The sequence below is a fragment of the Pristiophorus japonicus genome, unplaced genomic scaffold (genome assembly GCF_044704955.1).
Source record: "Pristiophorus japonicus isolate sPriJap1 unplaced genomic scaffold, sPriJap1.hap1 HAP1_SCAFFOLD_280, whole genome shotgun sequence".
NCBI lineage: Eukaryota > Metazoa > Chordata > Chondrichthyes > Pristiophoridae > Pristiophorus > Pristiophorus japonicus.
This window is the reverse complement of record NW_027252560.1, coordinates 839,037-851,480: the sequence shown is the minus strand read 5'-3', so window position 1 is coordinate 851,480 and position 12,444 is coordinate 839,037. Positions and strand designations below refer to the sequence as shown.

Sequence of the window (12,444 nt, the reverse complement as noted above, 5' to 3'; positions counted from 1 at the left end):
GAGCTGGATTAACATCAGTACAGATACAGTCAGTAACACAGGGCGCTGGGGGAGAGGGGTTACTGAGTGACAGTGTGAGGGAGCTGGATTAACAGAGAAAGACTTGCATTTATATAGCGCCTTTCCTCAGGATGCCCAAAGTGCTTGCAGCCTATGAACACGTTCTTCAATTACTGCGGAGAATGATGTAAAACCAGTTGATTTAACCCATTACAGGGATTGCCACGACACCATGCTATGGACACAGCAATGACTCTGCAGCAAGGAATCATCAGTAGATCCTGCGATGCGGGATATGTGAGGGTGAGCTGATAAGCTGCTTGTCACCTGATGTAATGGGATGAATTTATTTCAGGTTCTCGGTCGCACTGCGATTCTAAATTCAGGGAAAGGTACGGATCGCCACGGCAGGGAGGCTGCACACACCTGTGAATAAGAGATGGAGCACCATGGGTCAGGCAGGAGGTCTGAGCCAAGGTCCAGTGTTACCAGGTCCTGTAAAATCTCTATGAAGGCTTTTTTTGTCATTAAACCTGCAATAGATAAACAGGGCAAATTACAGTGACAGACGGGGTTAGGGGGAGTAGTTGGCAGGATCACGTGTTGGCAGAGGAGATGACAGAGTTATTACATGAAGTTCTGACACATATTTAGATGATCAGCAGAAACTCCTATTCCTAGAATCCGAGACTGGTTTATGGTGACTAATGACTTTCATTTCCTTTCTTCTGATGAACGATGAGTCAATTTTTCCTGGTTATTTAAGATTGCATGATGCTGCTCTGTTTGTTTGTGAACATGTAAAGCCAATCTGGCTCAGATACATGTTCGACAACAAACTTCAAGGCACCCTTGTGGATCCAAACCCCATACAATAAATCTTCCTCAGACTTTCCGCTGACTTCAATTCCAATTTTAGTGCAGTCAATTACTTTAAAGTAAACCCAATCATCATCCCAAACTCCTTAAACCCCAATCCCAAACTCCTTAAACCCCAAACTCCTTAAACCCCAATCCCAAACTCCTTAAACCCCAAACTCCTTAAATCCCAATCCCAAACTCCTTAAACCCCAAACTCCTTAAATCCCAATCCCAAACTCCTTGAACCCCAATCCCAAACTCCTTAAACCCAAAACTCCTTAAACCCCAATCCCAAACTCCTTAAACCCCAAACTCCTTAAACCCAAAACTCCTTAAACCCCAAACTCCTTAAATCCCAATCCCAAACTCCTTGAACCCCAATCCCAAACTCCTTAAACCCAAAACTCCTTAAACCCCAAACTCCTTAAACCCCAAACTCCTTAAATCCCAATCCCAAACTCCTTATACCCTAAACTCCTTATACCCCAATCCCAAACTCCTTAAACTACAATCCCAAACTCTTGAACCCCCAATCGCACCAATCAGCACAGTGCTGTACTGGTTACTCTGCTGGATGAGCCATCTGATTAATAATCTAAAAAACATGAGTTTAAAATCCCACTGTAGGTGTTTGAGAATTTTAGGTCAGTTTAGAAACCGATGGAAATAAAAAGCTGGGATCATTGAAAGTGACCATGAAGCTGTCAGATTGTTGTACAAACCCAACTGGTTCACTTGGGTCCTTTAGGGAAGGAAAGCTGCTATGCTTACCCGGTCTGGGTCTTATGTGACTCCAGCCCACAACAATAGGGTTCACTCTTATCTGCCCTCTGAACTGGCCCAGCGAGACACTCAGATGTATCAAACCATTAGAAAGAAAAAGAAGAATAAAGTGGGATGGGACACTCTGCTGTCACTCAAGCATCAATCAGGACACAAGGCCACACCCATGCCTTTCGACCGAGCGGACGGGTCCTGAAGGACATATCTGTAGACTGGGCCTGCGACAGGTGGTGAGAGAACCAACACGAGGGGAAACCCACTTGTGACCTCGTCCGCAACAATCTTCTTGTGGTAGTTGGATCTGTCCATGACAGCATTGGTAGCAGTGACGACCGCACAGTCATTATGGAGACGAAGTCCCGTCTTCACACTGAGGACACCCTCCATCGTGTTGTGTGGCCCTACCACCGTACTCAACGGGATAGTGTCCTCGACCAGGCCAACATCCCCAATATCGAAGCACTGACCACACTTGATCAGCTCCGCTGGGCAGGCCACATTGTCCACATGCCAGACACGAGACTCCCAAAGCAAGTGCTCTACTCAGAACTCCTTCACGGCAAATGAACCAAAGGTGGGCAGAGGAAACGTTACAAGGACACCCTCAAAGCCTCCCTGATAAAGTGCAAGATCCCCACTGACACCTGGGAGTCCCTGGCCAAAGACCGCCCTCAGTGGAGGAAGTGCATCCGGGAGGGCGCTGAGCACCTCGAGTCTCATCGCCGAGAGCATGCAGAAACCAAGCGCAGGCAGCGGAAGGAGCGTGCGGCAAACCTGTCCCACCCACCCCTTTCCCTCAATGACTATCTGTCCCACCTGTGACAGGGACTGTGGTTCTCGTATTGGACTGTTCAGCCACCTCAGGACTCATTTTTAGAAATCTTCCTCGATTCCGAGGGACTGCCTATGATGATGAAATGGGACAGATCTAGCAGCTCAAAACTGGGCACCCATGAGGTGCTGTGGGCCATCAGGAGTCATCATCATCATCATAGGCAGTCCCTCGGAATCTAGGAAGACTGGTTTCCACTCTTAACATGAGTCCTTAGGTGGCTGAACAGTCCAAGATGAGAACCACAGTCCCTGTCACAGGTGGGACAGACAGTGGTTGAGGGAAAGGGGTGGGTGGGACAGGTTTGCCGCACGCTCCTTCCGCTGCCTGCGCTTGATTTCTGCATGCTCTCGGCGATGAGACTCGAGGTGCTCAGCGCCCTCTCGGATGCACTTCCTCCACTTAGGGCGGTCTTGGGCCAGGGACTCCCAGGTGTCAGTGGGGATGTTGCACTTTATCAGGGAGGCTTTGAGGGTGTCCTTGTAACGTTTCCTCTGCCCACCTTTGGCTCGCTTGCCGTGAAGGAGTTCTGAGTAGAGCGCTTGCTTTGGGAGTCTCGTGTCTGGCATGCGGACAATGTGGCCTGCTCAGCAGAGCTGGTCGAGTGTGGTCAGTGCTTCAATGGTGGGGATGTTGGCCTGGTCGAGGACGCTAATGTTGGTGCGTCTGTCCTCCCAGGGGATTTGTAGGATCTTGCGGAGACATCGTTGGTGGTATTTGGTGTCATCAGGAGTATGAGACCTGTATACCACCACAATCTGTAGCCTCATGGCCCGGCATATCCCTCACTCTGCCATTCCCATCAAGTCAAGAGATCAAGCCTGGTTCAATGAGGAGTGTGGAAGAGCATGCCACGAGCAGTATATTCGGAGCTGAAGTGCCCCACAAAAAGACAGCTACACATAGCCACCCCTCCCAGGGCAGGGTGTTGTCTCTGGGAACTCCTGGCACCCTGGATCTGCTCTGTGACAGCTTCTCTAGACCGAGTGCTCACCTGTGGGTGCTCCGAGCATGAACTGCCGATGGAGGTTTTGCAGCTGCTCGATTGTCAGCTTGCCCTCCTTTGGGATCTCTTTGGAGGGCAAGCGTGTGAGTGGCTCCGGGTCTGGGATCATCTTCACATCGCCATTGACGAAGAACTCCTTGCTGTGGAGGACCAGTTGGTGTTCGATCTTGGAGGCAGTGTCCACGTGCTCCAGCCCGATGTTGAGCAGAGCATCGATGCTGGAAAATCGAACGGTGCAGGGAGAGGTGAGATCAGAAAGCAGATCAGCAGAATTAAGTTGTTTGTATATACACGTAAAGAGAACTGGAATACAGCAGTGTCCACTCAGCCAGCACTATGGACAACAAGAACATAAGAACATAAGAAATAGGAGCAGGAGTCGGCCATAAGGCCCCTCGAGCCTGCTCCGCCATTTAATATGATCATGGCTGATCCGATCATGGACTCAGCTCCACTTCCCCGCCCGCTCCGCATAACCTCTTATTTCCTTGTCGGTTAAGAAACTGTCTTTCTGTCTTAAATTTATTCAATATCCCAGCTTCCACAGCTCTCTGAGGCAGTGAATTCCACAGATTTAAAACCCTCTGAGAGAAGAAATTTCTCCTCATCTCAGTTTTAAATGGGCGGCCCCTTATTCTAAGATCATGTCCCCTAGTTCTAGTCTCCCCCATCAGTGAAAACATACTCTCTGCATCCACCTTATTAAGTCCCCTCATAATCTTATACGTTTCAATAAGATCACCTCTCATTCTTCTGAATTCCAATGAGTAGAGGCCCAACCTACTCAACCTTTCCTCATAAGTCAACCCGGAATCAACCTGGTGAACCTTCTCTGAACTGCCTCCAAAGCAAGTATATCCTTTCGTAAGTATGGAAACCAAAACTGCACGCAGTATTCCAGATGTGGCCTCACCAATACCCTGTATAACTGTAGCAAGACTTCCCTGCTTTTATACTCCATCCGCTTTGCTGGGAGATCCACTGAGCGATCGGGACTCAATAGAGAGAAGGGTACATAAGAACATAAGAATTAGGAACAGGAGTAGGCCATCTAGCCCCTCGAGCCTGCTCCACCATTCAACAAGATCATGGCTGATCTGGCCGTGGACTCAGCTCCACCTACCCGCCCTCTCCCCGTAACCCTTAATTCCCTTATTGGTTAAAAATCTATCTATCTGTGATTTGAATACATTCAATGAGCTAGCCTCAACTGTTTCCTTGGGCAGAGAATTCCACAGATTCACAACCCTCTGGGAGAAGAAATTCCTTCTCAACTCGGTTTTAAATTGGCTCCCCCGTATTTTGAGGCTGTGCCCCCTAGTTCTAGTCTCCCTGAGCAGTGGAAACAACCTCTCTGCCTCTATCTTGTCTATCCCTTTCATGATTTTAAATGTTTCTATAAGATCACCCCTCATCCTTCTGAACTCCAACGAGTAAAGACCCAGTCTACTCAATCTATCATCATAAGGTAACCCCCTCATCTCTGGAATCAGCCGAGTGAATCGCCTCTGTACCCCCTCCAAAGCTAGTATATCCTTCCTTAAGTAAGGCGACCAAAACAGCACGCAGTACTCCAGGTGCGGCCTCACCAATACCCTGTACAGTTGCAGCAGGACCTCCCTGCTTTTGTACTCCATCCCTCTCGCAATGAAGGCCAACATTCCATTCGCCTTCCTGATTACCTGCTGCACCTGCAAACTAACTTTTTGGGATTCATGCACAAGGACCCCCAGGTCCCTCTGCACCACAGCATGTTGTAATTTCTCCCCATTCAAATAATATTCCCTTTTACTGTTTTTTTCCCCCTAGGTGGATGACCTCACACTTTCCGACATTGTATTCCATCTGCCAAACCTTAGCCCATTTGCTTAATCTATCCAAATCTCTTTGCAGCCTCTCTGTGTCCTCTACACAACCTGCTTTCCCACTAATCTTAGTATCATCTGCAAATTTTGTTACACTACACTCTGTCCCCTCTTCCAGGTCATCTATGTATATTGTAAACAGTTGTGGTCCCAGCACCGATTCCTGTGGCACACCACTAACCACCGATTTCCAACCCAAAAAGGACCCATTTATCCCGACTCTCTGCTTTCTGTTCACCAGCCAATTCTCTATCCATGCTAATACATTTCCTCTGACTCCACGTACCTCTATCTTCTGCAGTAACCTTTTGTGTGGCACCTTACCGAATGCCTTTTGGAATTCCTGCAATGTGTACAGGACTCCGCCCTCGAGCAGGGTGTTCGTGGACCTACAAAGACAGAGGTGCTGCTGGATTTGGCTATGGGTAGTGAAATAGATCAGCTAGGGGAGCTGAATGTGAGTGAGCACCTTGGGAGGAATGAGCTCACTATGATAAGGTTTAAGATCCAACTAGAAAGGGAAAAAGTCAGCGCATAAATTAGAGCGCCAGATTGGATTAGGGCAGAGTGCAGAGGTCGGCGAGGCAGGGGCAGAGGTCGGCGAGGGTCGGTGAGGCGGGGGCAGAGGTTGGCGTGGCGGGGGCAGAGTACAGAGTTCAGCGCGATGGGGCAGAGTTCAGCGTGATGGGGGCAGAGTTCAGCGAGATGGGTGCAGAGTTCAGCGAGATGGGGGCAGAGTTCAGAGTTCAGTGAGATGAGGCAGAGTTCAGAGTTCAGTGAGATGGGAGCAGAGTTCAGTGAGATGGGAGCAGAGTTCAGTGAGATGGGGGCAGAGTTCAGTGAGATGGGGGCAGAGTTCAGTGAGATGGGGGCAGAGTTCAGTGAGATGGGGGCAGAGTTCAGTGAGATGGGGGCAGAGTTCAGTGAGATGGGGGCAGAGTTCAGTGAGATGGGGGCAGAGTTCAGTGAGATGGGGCAGATTTCAGAGTGGTGGGGCAGAGTTCAGTGAGTTGGGAGCAGGGTTCAGTGAGATGGGAGCAGAGCTCAGTGAGATGGGAGCAGAGTTCAGTGAGATGGGGGCAGAGTTCAGTGAGATGGGGGCAGAGTTCAGTGAGATGGGGGCAGAGTTCAGTGAGATGGGGGCAGAGTTCAGTGAGATGGGGCAGATTTCAGTGAGATGGGGCAGAGTTCAGAGTGGTGGGGCATAGTTCAGCGAGATGGGGCAGAGTTCAGTGAGATGGGGCAGAGTTCAGTGAGATGGGGCAGAGTTCAAAGTTCAGTGAGATGAGGCAGAGTTCAGAGTTCAGTGAGTTGGGAGCAGAGTTCAGTGAGATGGGGGCAGAGTTCAGTGAGATGGGGGCAGAGTTCAGTGAGATGGGGGCAGAGTTCAGAGTTCAGTGAGATGGGGCAGAGTTCAGTGAGATGGGGGCAGAGTTCAGTGAGATGGGGGCAGAGTTCAGTGAGATGGGGCAGATTTCAGAGTGGTGGGGCAGAGTTCAGCGAGATGGGGTAGAGTTCAGCGAGATGGGGCAGAGTTCAAAGTTCAGTGAGATGAGGCAGAGTTCAGAGTTCAGTGAGTTGGGAGCAGAGTTCAGTGAGATGGGGCAGAGTTCAGTGAGATGGGGGCAGAGTTCAGTGAGATGGGGGCAGAGTTCAGTGAGATGGGGGGCAGAGTTCAGAGTTCAGTGAGATGGGGGGCAGAGTTCAGAGTTCAGTGAGATGGGGCAGAGTTCAGTGAGATGGGGCAGAGTTCAGAGTGATGGGGCAGAGTTCAGAGTTCAGTGAGATGGGGCAGAGTTCAGAGTTCAGCGAGATGGGGCAGAGTTCAGTGAGATGGGGCAGAGTTCAGCGAGATGGGGCAGAGTTCAGCGAGATGGGGCAGAGTTCAGCGAGATGGGGCAGAGTTCAGCGAGATGGGGCAGAGTTCAGAGTTCAGTGAGATGGGGGCAGAGTTCAGTGAGTTGGGGCAGAGTTCAGAGAGTTGGGGGCAGAGTTCAGAGTTCAGTGAGATGGGGGCAAAAAAAAAGCTATTCCGATAAAAAAGGAAAGTACAAGCAGTTTTGGAAAGCTGTGGACAAAGTGTCGGTGATGACTAAGAACAATAATGAACAAACTAAAGAGGAATAGGAGAAATTTACATGCTCAGAGAAGGACGCTCAGGAGGAGCATGAGGGAAATAACTCAAATACATCAAAAGGAACATGAAAGCATTTTTATAATCAGTTAAAAGAGAATTGTTAAAGTGAGGAGGGACCCCTGAGGAAAGGTTTGTCAATCTGTAGGTGAGGACCAGAAGAGAGCAGAGCTACTGAATAATGACTCTGCATCAAGGGAGAGGAAACCACAATATCGAAAGTTTAATTTGTTTAAGTTTGTCGGTTTTACTGACCCTCTCCCCTTTTTAGCCAGGGGGCACGTGTATAATTTGTGTTTTTGGTGCCCTCAAAAAACCCCACAAAAAACAAAAAAAAACAAGGGGGCACTTTATAAGTTTTTGGAGTGCGACCCCCCTTTAATCAGGGGGTGGGGCACTTGGATATCGGGCAGAAGGTGAATCCTGCAGGGTTTGACTGCGAGATGAGCGATATTATGACGGGCGAAAGGGAAATTGTAGATAAGTTGGTTGGGCTGAAGGAAGACTATTTAAAAAAGGCAGACAAAAAGCAGGAAACTATAGACCAGTTAGCCTAACATCTATCGTTGGAAAAATGTTGGAGTCCACTATTAAAGAAGCAGTAGCAGGACATTTGGAAAAGCATAATTCAATCAGGCAGAGTCAGCATGGATTTACGAAGGGGAAATCGTGTTTGACAAATTTGCTGGAGTTCTTTGAGGATGTAACGAGCAGGGTGGATACAGAATTCTCTGCCCCAGAGAGCTGTGGAGGCTGGGTGATTGAATATATTTAAGGCGGAGATAGACAGATTTTTGAGCGATAAGGGAGTGAAGGGTTATGGGGAGCGGGCGGGGAAGTGGAGCCGAGTCCCTGATCAGATCAGCCATGATGGTATTAAATGGCGGAGCAGGCTCGAGGGGCTGTATGGCCGACTCCTGCTCCTATTTCTCATGTTCTTATGACTACACCCCAGGGCCTGATCGGACACATCCCAGGATCTTGGGAGAGATGAGGGAGATAATCCGAGAAATAATATTTCAGGCTCTATTGATTGTGGGTGTGTGTCGGAGGACTAGAGAGAGACCAATGTAGTCCCCATTTATAAAAAGGGAGACAGACTAATACAGGTAATTAGACAGGTTAGTTTAACATCTGTGGGAGTGAACATTTTAGAGTCGTTAATTAAGGATAAAATTTCCATGTATCCCCTGTATCTAGAGAATGAGAAAGTAGTATTGGGTAAACATCATAGAATTCTCTGAGGAGGTAACAGACACAATAGGTGGAAAATGTGGTGGATGGAGTGTACATGGACTTTAGGACATGTGGTGGATGGAGTGTACATGGACTTTAGGACATGTGGTGGGTGGAGTGTACATGGACTTTAGGACATGTGGTGGATGGAGTGTACATGGACTTTAGGACATGTGGTGGGTGGAGTGTACATGGACTTTAGGACATGTGGTGGGTGGAGTGTACATGGACTTTAGGACATGTGGTGGGTGGAGTGTACATGGACTTTAGGACATGTGGTAGGTGGAATGTACATGGATTTTAGGACATGTGGTGGGTGGAGTGTACATGGACTTTAGGACATGTGGTGGATGAAGTGTACATGGACTTTAGGACATGTGGTGGATGGAGTGTACATGGACTTTAGGACATGTGGTGGATGGAGTGTACATGGACTTTAGGACATGTGGTGGATGGAGTGTACATGGACTTTAGGACATGTGGTGGATGGAGTGTACATGGACTTTAGGACATGTGGTGGATGGAGTGTACATGGACTTTAGGAAGGCCTCTGACAAGTTACCGTAAGGGAGATTACTGAAGGTTAAGGGAAAAGGGTTATGGAATTAGGGAGAGGATAGCAAACTGGATTATAAACTGGTTGGAAGGGAGGAAAGAGAGAGTGGGAGTTTGGGATGTTTTTTTAAAGAGTGGGCAGTGGTGTCCCACAGGATTCAAACCTGGGCCATTTCTGCTCACTGTGTTCATCAGTGGGACATCGGTGAACAGGCCCAGCGGCAGAGGCTCCAGGTTTACACATACAACTGCAGAGGCTATTGGTCGCATCGTAACTGGGCTTTTAGTGACAGGTGGAATTCAGTGTGAGTCATCATCATAGGCAGCCCCTCGAAGTGAGGATGACTTGCTTCCACACCAAAAAGGGATGAGTTCACAAGTGTTTCAATGAAGGACCTAATATTCCAGATCCCGAACTACATCCTGAAGATGGAAGATGCCTGTGCGTGGATTTTTTTTAAACGTGTGGTGACTGTCGCACACCAGCCACCGATTCAGTTTGGTAACACGGTAACCGTGGTGCTTACACAGCGAATGGAAGTAGGTTGGGGGGATTCTGGGGCAGGGTCACAGGACATTAATGCAGGTCCGCGGGCTGAAGAAAAGCTAAGAGAGTTCTAGGTTTCATCACAAGGTGAAGAATATAACAGCCACGGGGTAATGTTGAACCTTTATAGAACCTGAATAAGACCTCAGTTGGAGACTGTGAGCAGTATTGGTACTATTACTGAGGGTTGGGTTTAGAGTAAGGGTTTAAGTGTTTAAGACTCCTTATCTTGGATAGGGGAGGTTTAGACACTGGGGGAGCGGGGGGGAGGCTGAGGGTGGGTAGTTCTCGGATGGTAGAAGATGGAAGTTGTGCAGCAGGGGAGCTCCCACCCCGGGGCCATCTTACAAACACTGACCACACTCGATCAGCTCCGCTGGGCAGGCCACATTGTCCGCATGCCAGACACGAGACTCCCAAAGCAAGCGCTCTACTCGGAACTCCTACACGGCAAACAAGCCAAAGGTGGGCAGAGGAAACGTTACAAGGACACCCACAAAGCCTCCCTGATAAAGTGCAACATCCCCACTGACACCTGGGAGTCCCTGGCCAAAGACCGCCCTCAGTGGAGCAAGTGCATCCGGGAGGGCACTGAGCACCTTGAGTCTCATCGCTGAGAGCATGCAGAAACCAAGCGCAGGCAGCGGAAGGAGCATGCGGCAAACCAGTCCCACCCTCCCCTTCCCTCAACCACTGTCTGTCCCACCTGTGACAGGGACTGTGGTTCTCGTATTGGACTGTTCAGCCACCTAAGGACTCATTTTTAGAGTGGAAGCAAGTCTTCCTCGACTGCCTATGATGATGATGATTACTGAGACTGGCTGAGAGAAGGGCAGGAATGGCAGTTCAACGTTCCTGGTAACAGAGTTTTCAGGCGAGACAGAGAGGTGGGTAAAAAAGGAGGGGGGTTGCATTATTGGTTAAAGAGACTAGTTTGGCCATTTGCCCAACCCGTCCACCCAGAAGTGCGCCCGCAATGACCGCCTGGGAAATCAGGATGGTCCAGCACAGCCGGCGGTGAGGAGGATAAAGTGTCCGAACGCAAGTATGAATGTTTGATCTTTTAATGTTTTCAGCGATTTGTGTTGTGGTGATGTGGCCAATGTTTTGGGAATGTTTTTACGTTTTTTTTTAAAAAAAGGTTTCCCCCAACCCCCTCGGTGCTCACATGGTCTGGCACATGAGAGCTCTCCCTCTCTCTCTCTCTCAGTCTCTATCTCACTGAATCTCTACCTCTCCCTCTCCCAGTGTGTGTGAATCTCCGTGTGTCTCTCTCTCTCTCTCTATCTCACTGAATCACTACCTCTCCCTCTCCCTCTCCCCGTGTGTGTGAATCTCCGTGTGTGTGTGTCTCTCTCTCTCTCTCTCTCTATCTCACTGAATCTCTCTCTCTCCCTCTCTCCCTGTGTGTGTGAATCTCCGTGTGTGTGTGTCTCTCTCTCTCTCTGTCTGTCTCTCGATGTGTCTCTCTCTCTCAGTAAACATAAGAAATAGGAGCAGGAGTAGGAAATACAGCCCCTTGAGACTGCTCCGCCATTTAATACGATCACGGCTGATCCGATCATGGACTCAGCTCCACTTCGCTGCCCGCTCCCAATAACCCCTAATCGCTCAAAAATCAGTCCATCTCCGCCTTAAATATATTCACTGACCCAGCCTCCACAGCTCTCTGGGGTAGAGAATTCCACAGATTTACAACCCTCCGTGTTCACAAGTTTCCTATGTTTCAGACATTCCCCACAGAGCACAGCGTTGCACAACGACGGAGGTCATGATGACAGCCAAACTGGAGGGCGGGGCGGTAAGTTAGTGCGCCAGCGCAAATCAGGAGCCGAATTTAATGGCAGGGCGCGAAAGCCTGGCCACTCGGCGTGACGCCCAAAAGCAGCATTTACCGTGCCTCCAGGCACAGAGATGCAAAAGAGCCGAAAATCTAGCCAAATATATCCAAGGGCCCTGATGATACAGTGTAATATATCCAAGGGCACTGATGATAGTGTAATATATCCAAGGGCATTGATGATACAGTGTAATATATCCAAGGGTATTGATGATATAAGTGTAATATATCCAAGGGTATTGATGATACAAGTGTAATATATCCAAGGGCCCTGATGATACAGTGTAATATATCCAAGGGCACTGATGATAGTGTAATATATCCAAGGGCATTGATGATACAAGTGTAATATATCCAAGGGTTTTGATGATACAGTGTAATATATCCAAGGGTTTTGATGATGCAGTGTAATATATCCAAGGGTACTGATGATACAAGTGTAATATATCCAAGGGTATTGATGATACAAGTGTAATATATCCAAGGGTACTGATGATACAGTGTAATATATCCAAGGGTACTGATGATACAAGTGTAATATATCCAAGGGTATTGATGATACAAGTGTAATATATCCAAGGGCCCTGATGATACAGTGTAATATATCCAAGAGTATTGATGATACAAGTGTAATATATCCAAGGGCCCTGATGATACAGTGTAATATATCCAAGAGTATTGACGATACAAGTGTAATATATCCAAGGGCACTGATGATACAAGTGGAATATATCCAAGGGCCCTGATGATACAAGTGTAATATATCCAAGGGTATTGATGATACA

The 12,444-nt window shown here is 48.5% G+C and overlaps 1 protein-coding gene across 1 annotated transcript in view; it reads right to left on the bottom strand.

Moving 5' to 3' along the window:
- Nucleotides 1-12,444, bottom strand: part of LOC139247673 (sperm flagellar protein 2-like) — a gene marked incomplete at its 3' end in the record, with an annotated part of 216,366 nt that overhangs the window by 30,806 nt on the left and 173,116 nt on the right. Inside the window, 2 exon segments of the mRNA XM_070871758.1 lie at nucleotides 427-533; nucleotides 3,471-3,700. Coding sequence (XP_070727859.1) covers nucleotides 427-533; nucleotides 3,471-3,700 — 337 coding nt within the window.